This window comes from Actinia tenebrosa, unplaced genomic scaffold (genome assembly GCF_029948245.1).
Source record: "Actinia tenebrosa isolate PJP-AT-01 unplaced genomic scaffold, QUT_ActTen_1.0 PGA_scaffold16__25_contigs__length_10494907, whole genome shotgun sequence".
NCBI lineage: Eukaryota > Metazoa > Cnidaria > Anthozoa > Actiniaria > Actiniidae > Actinia > Actinia tenebrosa.
Genome location: NW_028292576.1, coordinates 86227 through 109681, shown reverse-complemented (window position 1 = coordinate 109681; position 23455 = coordinate 86227). Strand labels below are relative to the sequence as shown.

The 23455-nt window shown below is 37.8% G+C and overlaps 1 protein-coding gene, 1 long non-coding RNA gene and 4 other non-coding genes across 7 annotated transcripts; all 6 read right to left on the bottom strand.

The window, feature by feature from the left end:
• Positions 1–535: 535 nt before the first annotated feature.
• Positions 536–4431, bottom strand: LOC116293016 (uncharacterized). Its single transcript, XR_016119932.1, has 9 exons — positions 4400–4431; positions 3467–3566; positions 2873–2931; positions 2362–2615; positions 1987–2036; positions 1660–1742; positions 1409–1444; positions 961–1023; positions 536–727 (listed from the first exon to the last, which is right to left on the bottom strand). It is a non-coding gene; the product is annotated as an uncharacterized LOC116293016 (long non-coding RNA).
• LOC116293032 (small nucleolar SNORD12/SNORD106) lies at positions 796–893 on the bottom strand. Its single transcript, XR_004196761.1, has one exon. It is a non-coding gene; the product is annotated as a small nucleolar SNORD12/SNORD106 (small nucleolar RNA).
• On the bottom strand, positions 1518–1615 carry LOC116293033 (small nucleolar SNORD12/SNORD106). The gene has a single exon (XR_004196762.1). It is a non-coding gene; the product is annotated as a small nucleolar SNORD12/SNORD106 (small nucleolar RNA).
• LOC116293034 (small nucleolar SNORD12/SNORD106) lies at positions 2110–2196 on the bottom strand. The gene has a single exon (XR_004196763.1). It is a non-coding gene; the product is annotated as a small nucleolar SNORD12/SNORD106 (small nucleolar RNA).
• On the bottom strand, positions 2475–2549 carry LOC148910467 (small nucleolar RNA R38). The gene has a single exon (XR_016120020.1). It is a non-coding gene; the product is annotated as a small nucleolar RNA R38 (small nucleolar RNA).
• A 614-nt stretch (positions 4432–5045) lies between the features above and the next one.
• On the bottom strand, positions 5046–22731 carry LOC116293005 (structural maintenance of chromosomes flexible hinge domain-containing protein 1). 2 transcript variants are annotated; one of them, XM_089031144.1, is made up of 29 exons: positions 22647–22712; positions 22069–22424; positions 20571–20722; positions 19545–19634; positions 19142–19253; positions 18649–18758; positions 17977–18150; positions 17623–17703; positions 17234–17356; positions 16744–16938; positions 16093–16302; positions 15799–15932; positions 15295–15547; positions 14645–14869; positions 14397–14508; positions 13792–14136; positions 13262–13612; positions 12580–12803; positions 11977–12345; positions 11573–11708; positions 11135–11309; positions 10894–11066; positions 10324–10643; positions 9942–10049; positions 9340–9634; positions 9002–9113; positions 8523–8809; positions 7613–7909; positions 5046–7025 (listed from the first exon to the last, which is right to left on the bottom strand). In XM_089031144.1, exons 3-29 carry the CDS (start codon positions 20691–20693, stop codon positions 6262–6264), a joined length of 5898 nt encoding a protein of 1965 aa, XP_088887270.1. In that variant the 5' UTR covers positions 20694–20722; positions 22069–22424; positions 22647–22712; the 3' UTR covers positions 5046–6261. The 2 variants fall into 2 exon arrangements, with proteins under 2 accessions (XP_088887270.1, XP_031556244.2); XM_031700384.2 differs by lacking the exon at positions 22069–22424 and having other exon boundaries at positions 22647–22731.
• Positions 22732–23455: the final 724 nt, after the last annotated feature.

The following is a 23455-nucleotide window of genomic DNA, read 5'->3' as shown; positions in this document are numbered from 1 at the left end:
ACCATAGTAGGTACTGGCTGAAGTTCACCTTAAACAGCTTTCGTTTCTCGTATTTGGAACAATAAACTACCAAAATGTTTTCCCAGTCAACGTAAATGTTTTTAAAAGTTGGTTTTTCGTTTGTGAAAATGATATTTGTTCATTTAAAGAGAGCGCGCTTCTACGTCAGTATTGCGGTATCAGCTTCCAGAGCTTTAGACATTTAATGCACAGGCCACTTCGGTCGAAGGCCACTGTGAGCAAGCTATACAAGACTGAAAGCTAGTATCAATTTTGAGATCACGAGAAACGAAAAATCTTACTTGATGTTACCCAATAATTGCAGGGGTTAATTAGCAATTGCATAAGTTTATAAATGATATAATTTAGGAATTCACTATTTTTTATTTATTTATTCGTTTCTCGTGTGCAAGATGGAATGGTAGGATTCACTTCCCAGGTTTTTTGAAATTATTGGAATGAAAAAATGAAAAATGAGTGAGTGAATGGGAGAATGAAACAAGGAAAGAAGGAAAGAGAAAGACAACAAATCAAGCAGTGTTGAACAACATTTATTGAAGATAACTGGCAACAGAAAATAATATCCATTTTACAGTTATTCTACTTTATTTTAGAGTTTCTGCATTTCAAGAAGGAAGTACTCTTTTCTAGATTTGCGGAATGAGAGGAGAGGCCTTAACGGTCAGAATCTTCAAGATGCTCTTCTATTGGTAAACAAACATTTACCCTACAACAGAAATAAAAGCAAATTTGTTAAACATAAAACAAAAACTGAAAGAAGTTATCAAACATTTGAAAGTGTGGTCAGACAAAATTGGCTTGAAATAATTCAGCATAGTATCAGCATGGTCGATAAGCTGGGGAAAAAAGATATGATCATCATCCCACACACTATGTCGACAAGTCTTCGATTCCCGTTTCCGCCGATAACCTCAAAATTTACGAAGTCATTAAATTTACCTATTTTTTTTTTAGGAATTAACGGTGCTTTCTTCTAAGCCATTTCAACCAGTTGCATGGAATCTATGGAGAAAGAATGCTATATTGTTAACTAAACAATCACTCAGAGGATGACTGGCATAAGGTGCCAGGAGTAATGCCATCAGACATCCAAGGAAGTATAACCATCACCAAGATATGTGTTAGCATATCCTATCTGGTGGAAACTGCGAACAGGGAATACATCATCATATGGCATTACCAGCTATAGAGTAATTTCTAAGTTTTCATGTTGGTTGAATTTATTGCAAAAATTGTCTTGTTATATCAACCAACATGTCAGTAAATTCGTTCTCTAGGGAATAGGTTTGATTTATGTACTCGACATAAATACTTATGTTAGGAGTAGACTTTGTTTAGGCTCAAGCCACGATAAAACTAATTCCGGACACAAATTCCCCCAACTTACCATAACAACATCACTGCTACATCATCATCATCAACACTATTGACAAGAATGGAAGCTGTGTTAGTGGGGTTAAAACTCTTTGATTCCTTTCATATGAATTGCAAGAAATAAAGTGTGGTCAGACAAAATTGGCTTGAAATAATTCAGCATAGTATCAGCATGGTCGATAAGCTGGGGAAAAAAGATATAATCATCATCCCACACACATAACTTCACAAAGTTTGAAAAACATCTTTTCTCCATTGGTTTACCTTAAGATTTCTTGCTTATCTATGCTACCTCCCAAGATATGTTTCTGGAACATAACACAAGTGTTTACAAGACTTGAATGTTACTGTATGGAAAAAAAATGGAGGTGTAATGAGAAATATTAGGGTTTATTCATTTTTGAATAGAGATTAGTTTAGGAAATGCCATCAGACATCCAAGGAAGTAATACCATCACCAAGATATGTGTTAGCATATCCTATCTGGTGGAAACTGCGAACAGGGAATACATCATCATATGGCATTAACTATTGCTGGTTTTCAATCACTCCCAGAGGAATGAAATTCCTGTACAAATTCCCCTAACTTACCATAACAACATCACTGTCACTGCTTTTCACTACAATAGACAGCATCAATGCTGTTGACAAGAATGGAAGCTGTGTTAGTGGGGTTAAAACTCTGAGATTCCTTTTGTATTAATTGTGAGGGATAATGTGTGGTCAGACAAAATTGGCATGATCTATACTATCAGCATGGTATATAAGCTGGGGAATAGGAAAATCATCATCCCACACATGATCATGCATCATCACATGGCATTACATTATATCTATCTAGTCTATTTGATATTCAACATTAAAGATAATGAACATCAAAAAATAAATAATTTAGAAGGGACGGCTGCCTTTGTGCAGTACTGGACGAATAGGGCAATAGTAAAAATGAATTTCAAACAAGCTTACCTTTTTATCCTGCATCTGAGGGGAAAACCATTTGCTACATTCTCTAAGTGCTGTTGATAACAAATTCGAGTAAGTAAAAGCAAAAATAGAAAATAATTAAATGAATAAAAGAGAGAGTTATCAGCCTGACGTGACATCTCTGCATGGTTTAATAAGACAGGGATAACTATTTTATCATCATTAACTCTCAGCATTAGTAAACATCAAGTTTTAATACTTCATTATCTTACCTGTCATCGTATCCAAGATATCCCCTACAACAAAGACAAGGAGAGGTTTAATTTAGTTATCATGTTAAGTAGTGATTCAAAATGACTTTATATTAAGGCAGCCAATGGGACACAAAACAGTGCAAGTAATGCATGCAATAGTCTCAGAAAATGATTGCAATTATTCCGTTCATTGTGACAAGCACTCAAACAAGAGGTGTCAGATTGCAATATTCATCATAGATCTTTCTCAAGCTGCAGACAATATTTCACTCTGGATAAGTCTTGCCTATCATTTGTACCTTTGATGACAGTATGTAGTCACGTCATTATCATCGGCAACAAGAACTTCATACAGATCCTGCAAAAAAGAAACAAGGTGTAAAACTATGACAAAGAATAACATTATAATAAGAGTGGTTTTACAACATCAATTTTAGGTCAGAAGCAACAGGGGAGTGGCAAGTTTGACAAAAAATCATATTTTCCCTTATACATATATGTATTTTTTTGAAATTACTTGTGGATTGGGCAGTAAAACCAAGAATTGACAAGATTTCATTCCCAACAAGGAATTTTTTAAATTCTTTTGTCCTACGACATGTATGCGATTAATCCTTGTATACAACTTGCATTTTGCATAAGAGGCAAAGTCAGAAACACCACGTTATCTTCAAGGACACAATGTGACCTGTTCAGAGACTCTAGTCAAGTTTCATCATTCTTTGTCCTTATGATTGACATGACATCTAGTAACATATCCCGCCTTATACCATACAGAAATAACACAGAAGGCACTTATATACGTTTTTTACCAAGACTGCTAAAGCAAAAGTGAGTAGAGTGGTGTGTTTGCATATAGATACTTTTAGTAGCGCGAGGAAATAGCAACTTACGTTTTGTGTTGGATAAGAAGAACATCAGGAAAAATATGATCATACTCTGCTGTACAAAGTTTAGCCATTGAACTGTCCATTGAGTTGGTCCTTGTAATCTCTAAGTAGAATAGAGAAGATACATTCATATAATTTTCAAAAAAAATTACAAGCTGTTAAGATCTTGGCTGTTAGACAGCAGTTGTCTCAGACAAATGCCTCGATTTGACATCACGTTAGCAGTTCATACATAACGTATTCACTGCAGCATGATTTTCAGTCTCGTCATCTTTGTGTCATCACCAACAAACTGCTTTGTACCTCTACAGACCACAACACAACTTGAAATCAAATTTTCTGAATATATATGCTTGATTAAAAGGTAATAAGACTTGGCTGATCTATTAAGTCAGGACATGACAAACTAACAGAATAAATTTAGCTTGTTGGGTCTTGTGAGGGGTGATTTGAAGAGCAATATAAAAATTTGCAATAGTTACTAAATCAAGCATTTTTTGCTTACAAAAGGATAACATAGCTAGAAAATTCAATTGAGTAACCTAAAGAAAAAGCTTCATTGCTAACAACTGAGAACGCCTTCGACATAACTTCTGAAGAGGGTTTTCTCTATTTTTTAGGCTCTGATAATTTGATAATCAACCATCAATCAAAGTAATATTGATCTTTAAGCCTAATTGTAAGATTGTTATGTTAGAATAGCACCATAAGAATCCTTATTTCTGGCTAAAGAGTCATTAACACCACGTGTACCGGCTCCAGTTTGCACGTGGTCTCACAATTTTGAGCGTCTATTCTTCGCGATTTCTAAGGACTTCGCGTCTAATAATCGTCAATCTCGAATGTTTAATGTCTATTAACATGATTACTTAGTTTGGAAAGTATAATTATTTATATTCTGCGAGATATAAGGCTAAATCTTACAACCTTCCCTACCTTCGATTGTAATGGACGCCAAGAGAAAGAACACGAGGAGAAATACCCTTTATATACCCCATCCCACGTGACTAAACAAAATAATGTGATTGGTTGATTATTTGTCTTGGGTTCAGGCTTCTTTACCGTCAGAAACACAGGCAACCCAATCAATGGTCATGTGCTGTCTAACGTATGATGGTAAGTACGTTGTTTTTTATTGAAATCTTTATTTTCCGAGAGTAACATAATTAACCTATAACTTATCTACCTTCTGGCCCTCGAAAACGAAAAGTTTATATAGCCGCACCCACTAATTTCGTAGAATCAAAAGAACCATGCCAATTGTTAGGCTGATCCAAGTTGGTATTTAAGGTGTCGTCTGCTTGAAGTCTGTGGATGGCTTATAACTGGAAGTAAAAAAAGGTGGGTTGAAGTGGAAATAGTTATTTTTCTTTTCCCAGTCATTCTCTTCTGTTTAACACCCTAAACGCGATATACCAGAGGTAGGCCTAAATACGATTGTCAGCGATAGAAATGAGAAATGGGGCCCCCTTCTACTAGTAGTTGGTGTTGAGTTCCAATACTGAGAGGGGTGAAGTGTGATAAGTTGATCCCTTCTAATTGTTCATCATTTTCTCACGACGATATTATAGAGACAACAGAATGTAAGTAAAGTATGATTTCATTGATTTTGTTAATGCGTCAATGAATATTCTCTTTGGATAATTTCAATATTACAGCCGTTCTCACCCGCATTTCAAGCGAGCCCTATTTCAAACACGTTGAAGGTTTGTTGGCCTGCTGTAAAAAGCTAGCCTGCGTCACATCCGGAATTTCGAACAAAATTCCGGATGTCACGCAGGCTATAAAAAGGGTACGTACAATTTAAAGATAAGAATTCAAAAAAAAGCTCGAACCCAAAGTCTCGTTGGTCAAGTATGATAAAGAGCGACTGCAACATTTTTGACAACCTGTTAGGCTCTGGACAGACGTCGAACTTTACACGAGCCGTACGCATTGAAAACAATAAATAATGATGTGGTGTTCTTATATGTCATTAGGTTCGGCTCATGTAAAGTTCGACGTTTGTATTCGGCCTTAAAATTTTTGAACTTGACTAGAATGTCACTTTTTTTAATTCTCTAAAAGAGCTTGTCTTTAAAATCAATTAGGATTTCAAACTGAAAATAAATGATTTTTTCTCTAACTTTTTTAAAAAACAAAAAGCGTATGAATTTTAGTGATAAAAACTTAGAGAAACTTCCGTCACAGAAAAATGCCGAATTATTTTTTCTTCTTTTCGAAGGCGATGATGTGAGGAAAACTTTCTTGAAAGTTGAATTGGTCTCACAAATTTATGAAGACGGAAAAATACCACGTCGATAATAAACACGAACGTAAAAAAATCTAATAAATATTCAACGTTAAAAATATTCTACGTCATTGATTGTTTGCGCAACCAATCAGAAAGCTAAACAACATTAAGGTCGTTATGAACGCGCATTATTTGGAATTCCAAAAAGGTGAAACTTTTAAAAAAGTGGGGTTTTTTTCAAAATTGAAACGTTTTTTTCCCCTCAAAATTGAAAACGTACTAGTATGATATACAAACTTATTGATTTTTTTTGACGGTTTAACCCGAAACGTAATCTATAGCTATCGTTTTCGCATATGATAAAAAGACAGCTCTAATTTTCCATTGGTGGATCTAGGCGAGTGGGGAGATAAGGGGGGAAGTGGCATCCTTCTCTCCATGGAGCCAATCTTAGGGTTGTTATGTCATGCCTTCTTGCCCTACTGAAAGCATGCACACAGCTTAGCAATAGCTGGAGAAAGCTGCATGACTCGATGCATGTCCACAAAGTCTTCCAAACCATTTGTTATCTACGCTTACGCTTATCAGGAGACTGCAGTGAGTCACTTAGCGGAGGAGACGGCCTGAGTTTGCGCAGTTCTCTTTCAAGAGTCGTTATTTGTGGTGATAATGATGATCTTTGTTGTCTTAGATGATCTTCCTTCATTTTGACAAGGTCCAATGTTTTTTCGCATTCTAACACAGTCTTATTGAGTTCTTCCAGTTGATTGACTGTTTCTGAGAGTTGTTTGTTTACAGCTCGTTCTGTTGGTGGCAGCGCGCCGAACGAGAACTTCAGCTCGCCTAGACTCCTGGGACACTTTCGTTTGGGATCCATAAGCCCATCACTGGCGATCATATTGCCATCACGCGTAAGAATAGTAGGACAAGCGCAGCGCATCTGAACCAAGTGCTGGCGATAAATCTGCGCAGAATGAAGATCTTCAATCACCATGGTTTTGGACAAAAGAGACCAATAGAATGTACTTCTTAAATATCCATTCTCGGCCGAAAACTCCAACAGGTTAATAGCAAACTGGATCGAGCTTCTAAAATTCGGGGGCGGCTGAGGAAACTCTAAAGGAAGTGGTTTCCCGTCCTGACCATCAAAATCCCGTTTGGAGAATGGAAGCAGGGTTGATTCACAGTAGGCTGGGAATCCCAGGTCGTAGACTTTGCGTTGTTTGTCGATAGTCGTAGTTAAACATACACCCATCTTGGGCTGAAGGTACCACGACAACAGCCGAGAAAGGTCTGGATCCGATACGTACGCTAACTCAGCTACCACACCTATTCAACGAATATACGAGAATTGGTATCAGCAAGTTATTAGGTATAAATATAAATATAAATACAAGATAGGCGCTTAGGAATACCTATTAGTATATTGGATACTTCATACCAATGATTAGGAAGCCCTGTCTCTGCTTTTCCCATTCATTTGATTTTCAAATCCACTTTTTTATGCTTTTAGATTTCATTTCCGCACTTCTTTTTAAATAAATAAATCACTTTATTTAAGTGTCTAGTCGTTCTAGCGCTTTCGCACTAATTGGGGACACTTTTCACTCACACGCACTACCACTACATTTAATATTCTATGCACACAACGCTCAACTCACATGTTGATTTTTATGGAGGGAGGAAACCGGAGAACCCGGAGAAAACCCTCGTAGCATAGGAGAGAACAACACATCAAACAAACTCAATTCACATATGGCGACCGCAGGGCTCGAACCAGCGACCCGACCCGTTGGACTCACAGCGGTGAAAGACGACGCGTTAGCCGCGAACGCCACCCATGCTACCCTCTTTTTCAACATTTTTCCTCAGTACCCCAAAGAAATCCAAATAAACTAGTAGTTATTGTAACATACCTTTAATATACTGTCTGATTCTGCTCGGGGGGAAGCCAGCCTGAACACGTGCTGGTCGAACACCTCCCTCATCATTCGTAACATCAGCAAGCGTTTTCTTCTTTTCCAGTAAGAGTGCTTTTACTTCGCATGAACGCGGCTCCCCCCGGAACATGCTCTTAACAGCTGTCAGCTTGCTGTTCATTTCCACCTTGCTCTTCGTTAGTCTTTTCTTTGCTTCGTTAACCTCGACTTCATAATCGTGGATTTTCTTCTTTAGTGGGGCAAGTTCGGTTTGTATTCGTTGAATGTGTTCGTCTGTATGGAACAAAAAACAGCGTCCCATGTAAATAGAGTTTGCTTAATTTCGATTTTTTTCCCGTGTTCTCCAGTTTTCAAACCTAACAAGCCAAATTTCAATTCGAGCCTTTAACCTTTGAGTTAGTAGTGCCCTGACTTAGATCAGCCCAGAGGTTGTTTCAGGGTTTGATCTGTGAGTTAGCCATGCCCTTACTTAGATCAGCCCAGAGGTTGTTTCAGGGTTTGATCTGTGAGTTAGCCATGCCCTTACTTAGATCAGTGCAGAGGTTGTTTCAGGGTTTGATCTGTGAGTTAGCCATGCCCTGACTTTGATCAGCCCAGAGGTTGTTTCAGGGTTCGATCTGTGAGTTAGCCATGCCCTGACTTTGATCAGCCCAGAGGTTGTTCAGGCTTCGATCTGTGAGTTAGCCATGCCCTGACTTTGATCAGCTCAGGGGTTGTTTTAGGGTTCGATCAGTGAGCTAGCCATGCCCTGTCTTAGATCAGCCCTGTTGTTTTAGGGTTCGATCAGTGAGCTCAACCTTGCCCTGATAAGATCAGCCCAGAGGTCGTTTCAGGATGTAAGATTTGAAGGTTAAAAAAAACCTCAAAATTGTTGTGTACAACTTACCTGTACTAAAGTAAAACTTTAACTGACAGTCCTCTATTCCACTGGTTGAGAATACCAACAGGTACTCCCCGATATAGTTCCCAACACGTGACTTAAGGGTTAACCGGGGTACCCGGGCTTTACCCTGGTCTAAGGATATCTTGACAGGATGGTTTTCCAGCTCGGGTAGAATAATCTCCTGATCCTCTGGGTGATGTCCAGGCAGAATACAGATAGTAACGTCAACGATGGTGGAGACATTAGCCATGTTGCCATAGTGATCCAGCGCTAATATTTCTACTGTTTCACTGTAAACAAAGATAACAATCTATTGTAGCGCATGTAAAACACAGCTGGATAAAACACGATTCATTTAAGACAGACAGATACACAACCAAACGGACAGACAGGTAGGCAGACAAACAGACAGACAGACAGACAGACAGGTAGGGAAGCAGGAAGGTACACAGACAGACAGACAGACAGAAAAGCATACTTACCTTTTTCCTGCTCGTGGTAATATAGTCCGACCTTTAACGTCTGCTGTACTTGAAGCAGAAAGTAACCCCGCGTTCTCCGAGGCAAACTTGACGGATAATGTCTGAGCTGGGCCTATGAGATGAAATGAAAAAAAAACGACTCAATAATCATACTCTTTATAGCGTGACACACGCATATCGATCACACACAGGTTACATACCAAGAAGTGATTGTCACGCAGCTTAGGTTTTACCTTCAAGTGTATCAGATCTTGAGCGGTGCATATCACCCGAGAACATTGCGTGACTGTCACACAATCTACATTATAAGTATGGGTAACGCGTTATTGTTGCTTTACCTGGTAAAACAGTAAACTTGAAAGCCTCCTCACTACTGGTCACGTGTTTTTCGGCTAACAAGATAGACTTTAGTCGATCTCTGTATTCTGTAAACTGACAGCTTACAGACCAGGATCCAGAATGTTCCAGGTGTTTACTAGTCTGAGGGATGTAGGTCACTACGCCTTCTCTGTTTTGGGTGGGTTTTCGATAGACAGATGATCCGGGGATAAGCGTCCCGTCAGGAGCGTTGAGATGGAGGGTCAGGTGACCTACAGCATCTACTCGTACGCCATCTTCAGTCTGACACTCTACCTGTTGGTCAATAACGGAGAATAAACAATATATGAACAGCAATGGAAGTATTTTAAGTGGGAGAAAAAATAAGGTGATAAAAATATGGTGGTGATCAGGCATCATCATCATCAGTATCATCATCATCATCAGTATCATCATCATCAGTATCATCATCATCATCATCACCATCATCATCATCAGTATCATCACCATCATCATCATCACCATCATCATCATCACCATCATCATCATCACCACCATTATCATCACCATCAACATCACCATCATCATCATCAATCACCATGCAAGGTGACATGAAAATTACCTTTAACGTTGGGAAGTTAGACTTAGTTGTAATACTCGTACAGTCACTATTGATAAGTATCGCTGTTACTCGATTACTGGGTACTACTGTTACACTCACGTCTGCCGCCTGGAAAACAAACAAATACACAGGTAGCCCAATACTAAACTAAAGCTATGTCAAATTCACAAGAGCAAAGGGATTTTATTGTTGTTATTTAACCAAAAGCAGGCCTAGTATTATGGGCTGGGCACGTGATGGTGCAAAATCTCTATTTATACTAAAAAGTACCCCTTTAAAAGGAATATAGAGGGAACCCAATGTCAAACCGGAAAAATAAAACACAGGAAACCCAACACCAGGTTTGATATACGCTATCCACAGGCAACCCAACATATCATACCTGCAATGTTCGGTGTTCTGAACTCGTTACGCGTATCTTAACAGTTTGATTTGGTTTAGCGGTACATCTAACATCATAAGCCGTAAAGCTGGTATCGCCCTTATCTCGAGTCTTCTTGCTGATATTCGCGCCCGCAGATGCTGGCTTCCAGGTTAAGTTGAGCTTGGTTTTGAGTGGTGTTCTGTTACCCGACCGATCACAGATGCATGCTTGGATAGGATGCGTAAGACAACAGTCATGGAATGCTTTTAAAGTGTGATTTTGGCTTTGTTCGCTGCAATCAAAGGATTGACTCCAGAGTTCAATGTGGTGGGGTGGACCTAAGGGAAAACAGTACAACGAGATATTGAAACTCCAAAACGGATTAAAAAACTCAGTGTAACAGAAGAAGCAACACGTATAACAGATTATTGTATTGTTATAAGAAACAGCCTTGGTTAAAATTGCATTTACTGGCGCCAAAAACAAGCGCGCAAACAGCAAGCCATACACGCATGCAATACACGCGCACTCAGACAGACGCGCACTTCTACAGGCACACTTGCGCACGCATCAATTATTTCTACCGACCTGGGGTAAGATTTATTCTCTTTGTGTCCTTAGATAGTTTACAGTCCTTGTCACTGACTGTCATGGTAAGGATTCCTGGGCTGCCTGATATGTTAGCATCGTTCGAGAACACAAACTCTTTGTTAGCGACGTTGTATATCATGTCTCCATTGTAGTGAATGGAATCTTTTTTTCTAAAAGAATATGAAAACACCAGTTAGCATGCTGAGAGAAAACGGTTGAATCGATTGCGTCAACTTACTCTTTTGATGAGTGTTCTAGTGTTATGAGTGGTACGATCTCAGGGGGACATTCCACAGGGTTACCAAAATTATCCTGCACTTGAATAGTTAGTTTATTGGCAAACTGTTTTTTAGCATCGCACTCAATGTCGAGTGTGTTGGAGTTAGAGTTGAAAAACCACTTCTGAGGCTCGCCTGAAAAAATAAAACAAGAGAGAACAAATGGGAGGTAAATACTTGCGTTACTTGATCACGTGACAAAGATAATCCAAACACAGATTAAGCCTAGTGAGAGTCACGCCACACCAAGTGTGACTGTACTATAGGTAATAAGATGTCATTCGCACGTAATCTTTATGCTGATAACCTAACAGTATGACGTTTTTAACAATTCTGTAGATTACATATGACGTCAGTCTGCATATATTATGACGTCATTCTATGCATATCAATGTTACCTTCTTCAGGTCGTATTCGGATTTGTGTCTGACACATGACATCCTTACAAGTACACGTGATATTACCGACGAACGTGTTACGTACGAGCTGAGCGACGCCGCAATCTGGTAAGACCGGGAGATTCTTACATGAGACCTGGGAAAATGAAATAAGAAAAAATATTTGCCTTATAGATAATACAAGTATTTCAAAGAATTGCCTTCGATTAAAAAGCTGAATAAGGTGGCGGCCGCGGCTTAAGGTCGGAGTAAAATGCAGCCAACCATAAAATACATATGCTTGATAAAGTTACTGCACGGAAATGTCATGTCATGGGGTGACTGTAAAGGTGTCTTATTCTATACTGCATTCTGATTGGATAAACAGCTTGTTCTAGAGCGTGACATAACGTAACACAACATACCTCCCCATTCCAACTGGTCGTAATGGCAGGATTGGCTTTCCTTAGATCACTGTCACTCAAACACCGCCCACTTTCATCATATGCTTTCAAATAAAGCCCTTTCAACAAAGATCCCGCCGGCGCTGACAACTCTAGACAGTCCCTCCTAGAGTCACGTGACCTGGTATTACCATTCGTGACGTCACCGTTTGTTTCAGCTAACCTATGACAGATTTCAATACGGTGGGGGAGTCCACTGGGGAGCACTTTGATGGTAAAGTGGCCGAGTTCCTCGATAGTTTCGGAGATGACTTGTTTTTTTCTGCCAAAATCGACAGTGACCAGGGTAATTTTGACTTTTTTCGTGCAAGGAGATTGACCTGAAGCAACCTGAAGCATAAAATAAAAATTATAAAACGAAGAAGCTTTTATTAACGCCGAGGAAAAACATAGAAAATATTCAAATTAAGGCCACATTATTTTTAATTATTTTTTCTTTTATTTTCACGCGAAAATTCTGGCTTCTTTAAATGGCCTTTTGAACACGATTTTCGTTGGGCTACCTGTGGTGGCACAATCGACCCGGGCAGCAGAAATTTTTGCGATCTCCCGCAAACTACTAACCTTGATTTTGATTGGTCCAAAGGAAGCCTGGCCCTGTTCGACGCTACTTAAATAGGGACCCCCTGCAAATGCGTCACATTCAACATGCAGCTTATTCTTCCTGTCAGTAGAAGCACACGGCTGGCCCCAACTGTCCATCACCTGCACAGTGAATTCTGGAAACTCATCATAGTTTTGGACCTCATTGGTATCGAATGTGGGGATCTTGAGCGAATGTGGTTGACCTACAACCAGATAAATGGTATGGTAAAAAATAATGACAAATTCAAAGGACAATCTGGAATCAAGTATTTTAGATTGGGAACACGTACCATATCTGCGTACAAAATATCTACGTACATGTCTAGGAGAGGAGGGGGAGGGAGAGAGGAGGGGGAGGGGGAGGGGAAGAGGAGGGGGAGAATTAGAATAGACTATAATCACAGGAACCAAATTTACTGTTTTGTCTATTGTCTATTGACAATGAAGTGTTGGTGGATTTGAATTTACTGAGAAATAATTATTTATATGCCAATATTTTTAAATGGAATTTTGCGACATAACGAGCTTTTATTTCGAGTACTGGCAGCCTCCGTATATGTACGTTTGTTGGGTACATGACTTTAAATGTACCGTCTCTTAGAGCCAAAAGAAGAAACAAAACACCATTGCGAGGCTATGAGGGCATCATATTTAAGCCTACCTGCCTGAAGTCGAATAGGGAAGATGACGTAACCAACATCAACAGCATTCACACGGATAGAATGTTCTCGACTAAAATAACTCCTGGCATTGCCTTTAGGATGAAGAGTAAGATCGCTGACCTCCAGATCGCCGTTTCGGTTTGCCTGATAGCTGTCTTTAATACCACGTATCTCGAGGTAGGTTGACGTTACTTCTAGTTGAACGCTGTCGCCGCTACGAAATTGCGTGGTAGGGTTGGCCCACTGGTCTTGGAAGTGGAGCTTAAATTTTAGTGATGGGTCACCCAAGGTTAGTGTTGGGGTTTCTCTGTCTGAGGGTTCGTCTAGTCTTACAAATGTGGCAACGTTGGCTGCAAAACAATATGAATAAAGCATGATGTACTGTAGCCGTAACTACGCGTGGCGATTGGATGAATTACAGGGAGCCAATGACATGCACTTTGAATGCCATTCCACAGGCAACTCAATATTTTAAATGTCAATCCACAGGTAGCCCAAAACAGATACGTGATGAAGCCCAAACTCTTACCTTTAACTTCAATTTTAACTCCTGCTGAGCAAATCTCCCGATCACCAAGAACAGCCACGTACTTCAGCTCATAGTTACCAGCCTTGCCAAGCCAGAATGGTTTAAAGCCATACCTTTCGCCATCAATGGGTACGTCATTCTGAATGGGCGCGACTTTCTCTGGTCCCTCTACGATCTGTTTCACTCCTATCTTCTTGTTGTGCACGGTTACTATCGACTTGGGTGGACGTTCACCGTTGAATACTTTGATCCAGAAACCTGAGGAGTTGTCTTTACGAGTCTCACCAGCCAGCCACGTGATCTTGCTGCTTTGTTCCTCACTTTGTACATTATTGAATATTCGAACTATAAAAGAAAGGGTTTGAGAAAATGTACGAGGAAAGGAAGACGTTTTAGGTAACCAGTTCAACGTATGATCGCCACCAACTTATTATCAACATCACCATCATCATCATCATCATCATCACCACCATTATTATCACCACCACTCTCATCATCATCACCACCATTCTCATCATCATCACCATTATAATTACCATCACCATTATCAACGACATCACCAGCATTATCATCATTATCATCATCACCATCACCACCGTCCGTACCTGTTTTAGGCAGCATCTGTTTTTCTGCATTGAAGAATTTTCTGAGTGTTTTGTCATCAGGGATGTCGATTATTCTGGACAGCGGTTTGTCCTCTTGTTGATTCTGGTAAACCTATGACGCAGAGACACACGAAATGACTATACAGGAAAACATCAAAACAGTCTATTATCTATGAAATGGTCACCCTGTGGTGTGATTCGCAAAGCATTCTGGTAATAGTAGTAAAATATTTAGAAGTAATAATTACCTCATCTGGTTGTCGGACAACCACCACTTTATCAAAGTCGTTTTTCTTACTTGCTTGTACGAAATACAAGACGCGACCAAAGATGATCGGCTTGGTGTCTAGTCTGACTATGTCTCCTTGAGTAAAACACTGCTCTCCATCACTAGTGATCACACAGATCGACTTGTAGAGCACATCACCCGTACCCCCACGGGGCTGGCTGTGTAACAGGCCTTCGAAACTGACCTGGAAAAGAAACGTTAAAAAGTCAAATTTATATAACACCAATATTATTATTACCATTATAATCGTGCGTTGAGGAAGATCCCGATCACCATCATCATCACTGTGTTACTGTTACTATCATCATCATTCATTAGTAGTAAAGAACTGAGTTAAGTACTGAGGACGTAAAGAAACCCTGGCAGTGACCACCCTCGGTGCCTACACCTCATACTAACCATCTTTCATGCTTGTAAATTGCATAAAAGCAATCTGAAATTCACAACTCAATGTAAAGCACCTTTGATTAATCCATATCGAAAGGGCATTTTATAAATCATAAATCCGACATTAATATTATCATCTTATCGCCACCATCATAACCGACCGACAACATCACCATCACAAATCAATAAATAACTACTAACCAAATATCGAACTAAACCAACCTCTTTATCAAGGTCCTTGTGACATTTCTCAATCCATGAACGAAATTCCTGCGGCAATCTTCTTTCTGCTGTAGCATCTTCAAGGGCGCTTGATAGATCTTTGCGCTCGTCTAGTAAAATCTTAAGTTTGTTATTTGAAATAGGCGTGTGTCTGTTGAAGAACAGTATCCCTTTCAACCGCCGGTAACAAATATCTGGTAAAATATCTTTTTGTTTTTTGGTCCTTTGGGAAGGAGGAGAACAAAATTCGAGTCTGAAAAACAGAAAAAAAATTGTTGGAATGAAGAAATTAGTAATCTAAGCATGTGTGCAGAACGCAGACTCAAGACAAAAGAACGAAAAGACGACAAAATAGGCTATAAAAATGATAATTGAATGGGATAACTGGACGATTCTATTTAGTCCAATCCACTCCTTTTTTCTCCTTCTTCCATCTCTTTTGGTGATGTATTTAAGACATTGGGCATATCTTTAATAATATGATAATCATAATTCTAGTTATACCTGTGTACATATGATAAAGGGGCAAGTCGTCCTTGCCAGAAACATTCAAATATCGGTTCCGAATCTTCCTCATCATCGGCTTCCCGCGGGATAGTTTCCTGTCCTGCTTCGTGAGGATAATACATAAGAACGCCCTAAGAAAAACAAAAAGAGTATGCTGTAAGATTTACACACCGTTGCCCTGCCCCGTTTCGTTGCGTGACCGTCAACAATGCTACGAATAAACACTGATAGGGTAAGAATGACGTGATCTCCACACCGTTACCATGAAATGTCACGCAATATTTTACGTACCTGAACAGTTTGTGGCATTGCTAGGCCAGGCACCTTCAGAGTGAGGGAGAATGGGAACCACTCTTTTGCAAGTGTCTGATATAGACTTTCTGCGTCATCGGTGACGTCACGTAAGTCTAGGACGGATTTCCGCTGGCTTGAATTGCGACCGTCGTCTATAAATACTTGGATGTTAGCTTCTTGAAACGTGCTGGCGCTACCAAGATCAATCTGAAAATGTTATCGTACAGGGATAATTAATTGCATGACTTTAGAGCCAAGCCTTTGAATAGTCCCCTTCACAGTTCCCTGCGCCATCTTGAAAGGTAGCCGTGCCTTTGCATCGAAGCGAGACGAACGGTGAGCTTGCAATGATAGATGCATGCGAATAATTTTTCAAGGAGTTAAAAAATGTCTTTCCGTGTCTTCGATCGGTTCATAGCAAAAGGTATTTAACAGTCACATCGCAAAAAAAAAAAAAAAAAAAAAAAAAAAAAATTTTTAATTAAAAAATGAAAGTTGAAAGAATGCGCACTTACCAGAACGCCTTCGCTATTCGTTACTACCACTGCGCATGCGCAACGTATAATTTGGCAAATCCCATATGGAATAGCGTCACCTTCCTAGCCCATTTTGGTTATGCATTTGGCTATTCCTATATAAACTACTTACTGATAATCTAGAAGGAGAAGGTAGTCGCATATTCCCAGAACAGCCTTGTTTACCCCACAGATAGAAGTGATAGACATGTGCTAGACTTCGCGTCAAGTGATGTGCTGTGTCTTTTTTTATGTATTCAATGTGAGTGTCTTTCAAGCCCGTGATCACTACACATGTAAATTGTTCATGGTCCATTTCTTGTTGGATCTAAAATGCACAAGTAAAAAGGTGAATAACGACAACAACACGTGACCGAAAAATCCCTTGAGATATGAATAACAATGAAACAGCCGCCATCTTGGTTGATCTAACAAGAGAAGATAATGAGGAATGCCTCGTATAGTCAACCAACATGGCGACTATGACGCAACATGCAAGAATTGTGTCTTTTTGACTTTGCTTTTAAAGTTAGCCCAACCACGACGGACACTGTTGTAAAAGATCTTTGGGTAAGCAATTAAAAATGAATTTTGATAAACAGTTGAATGTGTGAAGAGATTACCAAGTCTTTGAGGCATTTTTCTTCTTCTGGTGTTTCAACAGTGCTCATATCACCAGGGTTTCTAATGCAGCGGTAGTCTTCAAACACTGGTTTACCATCATTGGCACGTTGATGGAGCTTTTCCTGCAAGTGGAAGGAACGAAAAATAGTAAATTTATTATGAAATGATTATTTCAATTAATGATTTATTGATGAAAGTTATTAAATAATTTGTTAATGAGAATGAGAAACTTAACAATAATGACAATCATTACCATACATAATCTTCATTATCAACAGCCCTTTTGTTTTCCCATTTCAAGACCACGTGCCATTCCCTTAAGGATAAGATTTTTGTTTTTTGAAGTAGCCATTTTGAAGTAACAAGAAACGTAGGAAAGACAAAATACCTTGGAAATAGTTATTTCTGTTACGTAAGGACAATCATCTCTTTTTGTGACGACTTTTATTCTATCTCCAAGATAGAAACCCTGTAAAAAAGGAAAATATATCGTAGGAAAAATGAAATATTGGTTCAAAAATCCTTCAATACCTAAGCAATAATTGCTTTCAATTTCACTTTTTTTGCGGGAATAAAAGCCAAAACATTGAACATTTGTGATAAAGCGCGGGAAATGACGCTACGCTTGCACCAAAATCTTTTTGGCGGGAAAAAGAGCGCAGGGCGTGCACTCATTTCTTTTGGCGGGAAAAAGTCACAAATTCTTCATTCGAAAGGATCTGTTTTGGCGGGAAATACTTACAGCCTGCGTTGCTCCAACACCAAATTTGGAGATAAAACTATCAAGAAATGCTGGTATTTGATCCAACTCTGGCTTCTCTAGTCCTCGGTCTGCTTGTGACAAGAAGTATGTTGCAAAAGCCTTCAAACCTTCGTATGTCATTCCTTCGCCATTGTCAAAGATGGCAGCGACTTTCTGTGATACAAAGGTATTTTGTCAAACTCATTAATAATTCATGAGGAAAACACAACAGAAATCACGACCGTGAAGAGGGTTGTAAATCTGATACAAAATTGTGTTCATTTGCATAAACTTGAAGTTGGATCTTCTTGGCCAGATTCACTTTAATTTTGAAAATTTTAGTGAAACACAAAGGAACTAATTCAGACGTTTGACAAGCAATCTACAATATTTGCGTCTGTGTTGTATCCGATATACAAACTCTCAGCTACGCCTCAAGTTTGTATATCTGATACAACATTGCCACTCATACTGTATATATTACTTACTATTCATCATCATCACCACACACTATCATTATCACAATCATGATCATAACCATCATCATTATCAGTATTGCCCAACCAATAGTCCTCAGTAAGTGGGTTGGTTGTATTGGATAATAATAATAATAATAATAATAATAATAATAATAATAATGATAATACAATCATCCCCATCATTAAACCTTACCTCTTTTAAGAAAATATGGAGTTCTATTTTTCTTGGAATGTCCTTTTCAAGGTTTTTTGCTGTTGCTTGGATGCTGTTATCCACAAACTCACAGAATGCCTGATAACTTGCTGTGTCAACAAGAAAAATATTAAAAAACTCAATAATAATAATAATAATAATAATGATGATGATGATGATGATGATGATGATAATAATAATAATAGCTGTGCTCTGATTGAGACTTAGTTCAGCACAGAGGTCGTTTCAGGGTTCAATCTGTGAGTTAGCTGTGCCCTGACTTAGTTCAGCCCAGAGGTTTTTTCAGGGTTCAAGCTGTGAGTTAGCTGTGCCCTGACTTAGATCAGCCCAGAGTTTGTTTCAGAGTTTGATCTGTGAGCTAGCTTTGCACTAACCTGTAGATCAGCTCAGACGTTGTTTCAGGGTATCAATAAAATAAATGTTTGGTTTGTTAATTTTCATTTTTTCCTTTCGTTTTATGTAGTATACTTACAGCTAAAATGATAATTTCCACTTTGTGTAAGAGCATTAGGATGTACATCATAACGGAGCAGTTCATAATGTGGTTTATTAAGGATACAGGTGTCTTTGTTAGTAGCTCGCACCTAGACATGCCAAAATATAAAATTTATATCTTTTAACATTTTTTTAAACATTAATATACTTGTTTGATATTTCAGATAAATAATAAATAATGAAGAAATAGAAAACACGGAACTACACAATATACCCTCCAATTTCAATTCAATCTAAAGAGACATTCTCAATAGGGTTTACTATTTATATCTCCTTTCACACTATAATGCAAATCAATTTTTTTTTTTTCAATCTTACACCCTTCTCATTTCATATCTTACATACTGTATTCATTAAATTAGTACTTAACCATGACTCACCAGACACCAAGTCTCCAGTCTTGTCTGTTTAATTTCTTTAAAACCATCTTCTGTTAGTTCGATAAAATCACTATCTGAAATACTGAAATCCTGTCATAAAACAAATGGAAAAAAAAAAAAGAAATCTTAAAGTTGTAAATTTTGTTTTTTCATAACATTTTTTTTTTTTTTTTTTGCAATTTTTTAAAAATTTAAATTATTTTTGTCAGAACACCTTGTTTAACTGATATTTTTCATACCAATAATTACTACTTGCATACTGCTGTGAGGGTCATTAAGCAGATGATTATTTCATGCTCAGGGATTGTCCACATTTAAATTTATCAGTAAGGCATCTCATAATTAAGAACTGTAATCAAGCTTTTAATCTAAGGATGTAAGCAGCATGTCTGCTGCCTGTAGTTTTTAACATTTATATATGCATGGTCGGCTAAAAATTGTGCCTTGAGAAGACTTGATGAAACATCAAGCTTTGTAAATTTAGCAGGCAAAAAAAAACATTACATATTAATCACTTATTAAAGATTAAAACAAAGAGGAAATTACTTTTAAAATAAAAGGAGTTCAGAGACATATTAAAAAAGGATAATTTAAATAAGGGCTTCTATATAGAAAAAAGAAAAAATTTTTTTTGAAATTCATTATCATATTTTGCATGATGACACCTGTCTAACTTAAACAGTGCATATATTTAAATTATATACTGGAATGACTTGTACGGTAAACTTATATTTACTGATATTGTAACTAACTTTGATCATGACAGGCACAGATCCACTTTTTCATAGATCCAATCAATCAAAGTGTTTAAAATAAAAAATATTTATATTTATACTATTAAACTCATATAATTCATCAATTCCTGGTGCAAGGTTGTTTAATAAACAATTTAGCTATCTATTTATCCATCTATCTATCTATGGTAATGGTCACAAAAATGACATCTTACTAAACTCTAATTAATCTTATTTAGAGCCCAAAATTACTATTTATATCAAGCAATACCAATAGTCATCATGTACTTACCCTTGGCAACTGAGGAAATGCTTCATGAACATTGTTCCTGAATTCTTCATAGCTCCAATTTTTAGGTACATCTATTTTCTTGTCAATATCATTGCATGACAAAAAGATTTTAACATGCGCCATAAGAGCTGCTTAATAATGGGATATCAGCCCTGAAAAAATTCAAAAATCAATAGCAAAGATTAGGGACTCTCATTGGCAGGGTAATGTTGAATAGAGGGATTAAATTATTATAGAAAGCTCAACAGCCAGGTTAACAATTTATTTTTTCAGACCAGTATCCTATTAAAAAGTGCATGATCTCTGATTGGCTATGTGAGCAAGTGGTATTTTCTATTTCTACCCACGGTCCTGTATTCCGACATTTTTGAAGCACTTGCATAGAAAAACTGTTTATTAAACAAAACAAATTGCAAAGCAAGTTGAAAAGTAAACGGGAAAAATAAATAAGTCATTTACTGTCCTAAAGTCAGTCTGTAGAGGGAAAAATGTACTTTCAATCTTGAAAATGGATCTCAACCTAACAGCCTTAGTCAGTGTATTCAAGACTTCTAGCACATTTTTTCCTTATCTTAATCTTCTGGTTGTAAATATCATATAAATATATTATCCTGCAAATGACAACCAAGTATGGCCTCAGTGATCTCACAATTATTTTCTTAATAAGAGCTTGCAAATGTGGCTTGGTTGGGTGTGCTGTCTGCTAATATAAGCAATAGGTCCAAGCAAGTGAGAGGACGGCTAAATGATTGATTCTGAGAGTTTTCCAGTCATTCGTTTCTTAGTCACCTAAGCTCTTAAACTTGGTTCAAACTATAGTGACACAAGCAGACTCAACTCTAGACTAGTGCATGTTCTTACTATGAAAAGAATTGATGCAAGTGCAAGAGAACAAAAGATTTTGTTTTTCTTGCTTTGGCTTGTGATTGTGCCTGTGGCTGTCATATAAAGAAAAGGCAAAAATACAAGATAAAATAAGCAGGAAAAAAGTTATTGACTGGCAAAATAATTTTTCATTTGACTGATTGAAATGAGTATTATTTAGTACCCACCATGATTAAGATTCATGAATTTGTGCAAAAAATTGAATCTTTGTTGAATCACAAACAAACAATTCTTAACATTTTTGTTTTGTTTTTGTTTTTTTTTTTTTTTTTTTGCAATTTACAACTCTTTTATGTTGTTACGTTTTAACTACCCTGCTTGGCAGAGATTACTTATTTCCCCCTCTCTGGCGAGAGAGGGGAGGGACATTTTCAAGAAAAGAAACATCAAATAATTAGTTCAGGAAATAAACTAAAAAAAAAACTTAGAAAAGCGAAAGTAAAATTGATAAATCTGCTGACGATAAAATTCTTATTGTCTTCGGCATGATAAATAATTTGCTGTTTTAGATTACAATAGTAACCTCAATTGCTTATAAGTAGCTGCTAATGCATTCTCTGTAAAGTATTATAATCAAGTGATAAGAAAAAAGAGGAATTATTCAAAGTAGTACCTGAATATTAGTCGTTAAAGCTTATAGATTATCGACGCGACGCTGAAGAACTCCTCACCAACTTTGTCAAACTCAACAGACGCTAAAACAAGCTGAAGTTCTACCGTTCCCGTAAAAAGACACTGTTGAAAATCTTTATAGCTTTATCATAAGGTTAAGTTTGCGGTTGTTATCGAAGAATGATAAACAAATCGCCAGTTTTTCACCTGTTTATTAGATCATCTTTGTTTGGGTCTGACCATTCACGGCCCGACAGATGTCCGTTTGAAGGCTAAACGTTTTCCCTCTAGCATCAAAACTTAGGGCTTTTCAACGGTGAAAAAAATTCCAAAATAAACTATGAATTTGCCTATTGGCTAAATATAGAGTAGAATTATTACATAGTAAATATCAGGTAAGTTTTAACAGGTATAACTTAAAGTCATACGGAGTGAGAGATCTTGACAGGGGAAACGACGCGACGAATACAAGAACCAAAACAATACTATAACAACTCGCAATTAAAAAAATATCAGGACGGACTGAGAGAGGATATTTCAAACTAGGTATCTAGGTTGCTCTGGCTGCAGAAATATTACCTGTGAGGAAGTTTGAGGGCGTATTTGATACCGGAAAACATGCAGTTAGTGGTTAGTTGACATTACGATGATTCATCACCTTTCGTCTAGATCAAACCGAGAACTAATCAAAAGAGACTGGGAAACATGTGGACAGACAGACAGCTCACACTTGGCTCCCGCAACAAACGCATTAGATTTTGAGCATAACAAATCTGGCTTTATCTTTCAAGTATAACAGTAGTAATGACATAAGATGTATCAAAATGCGTTGAGTATTAATAATCTAATGCATGCAGAGTAAAGTGGCTATCATGAGGATTATCCAAGATTTCCGCATTGTGCGAACTGAGAGACCATGAAGCTATAAATTACTAGTGATTATTTTAACTTTCCACCAACATTTATAAATGTTCTAACTTTGAGTAGTATTTTCAAACTGCTGAAATTCAAAGAGTGAATTGAAGGTGCGCTCCAACTCAATCTCTTGCAGTTTTGCGAGGTCTGTTTGCGGCTGCGATACTGATGAGATAGAGCTCAATGAGCATGAAAAATTGATTCGCGATGATCAGACTCAATAGAATAAAATGAGAAATAATCGAGGTTTTTAGCGCTTTTCCTGAGATAAACAGAAATATTATTACCTGATTGGGTACTTCTGATGAGACTGTACGACGCTGCCTACTATCTACTATCGGGCACTGACACGGTATCACTCACACACACACTCATACTCTTGGTTTAAATATAAATGAGCATCCACTTCCTGATTGGAAGTCATTGAAAGTCGTTATAATCATAGTTAATTAACTACAGTATGTTATAATTGA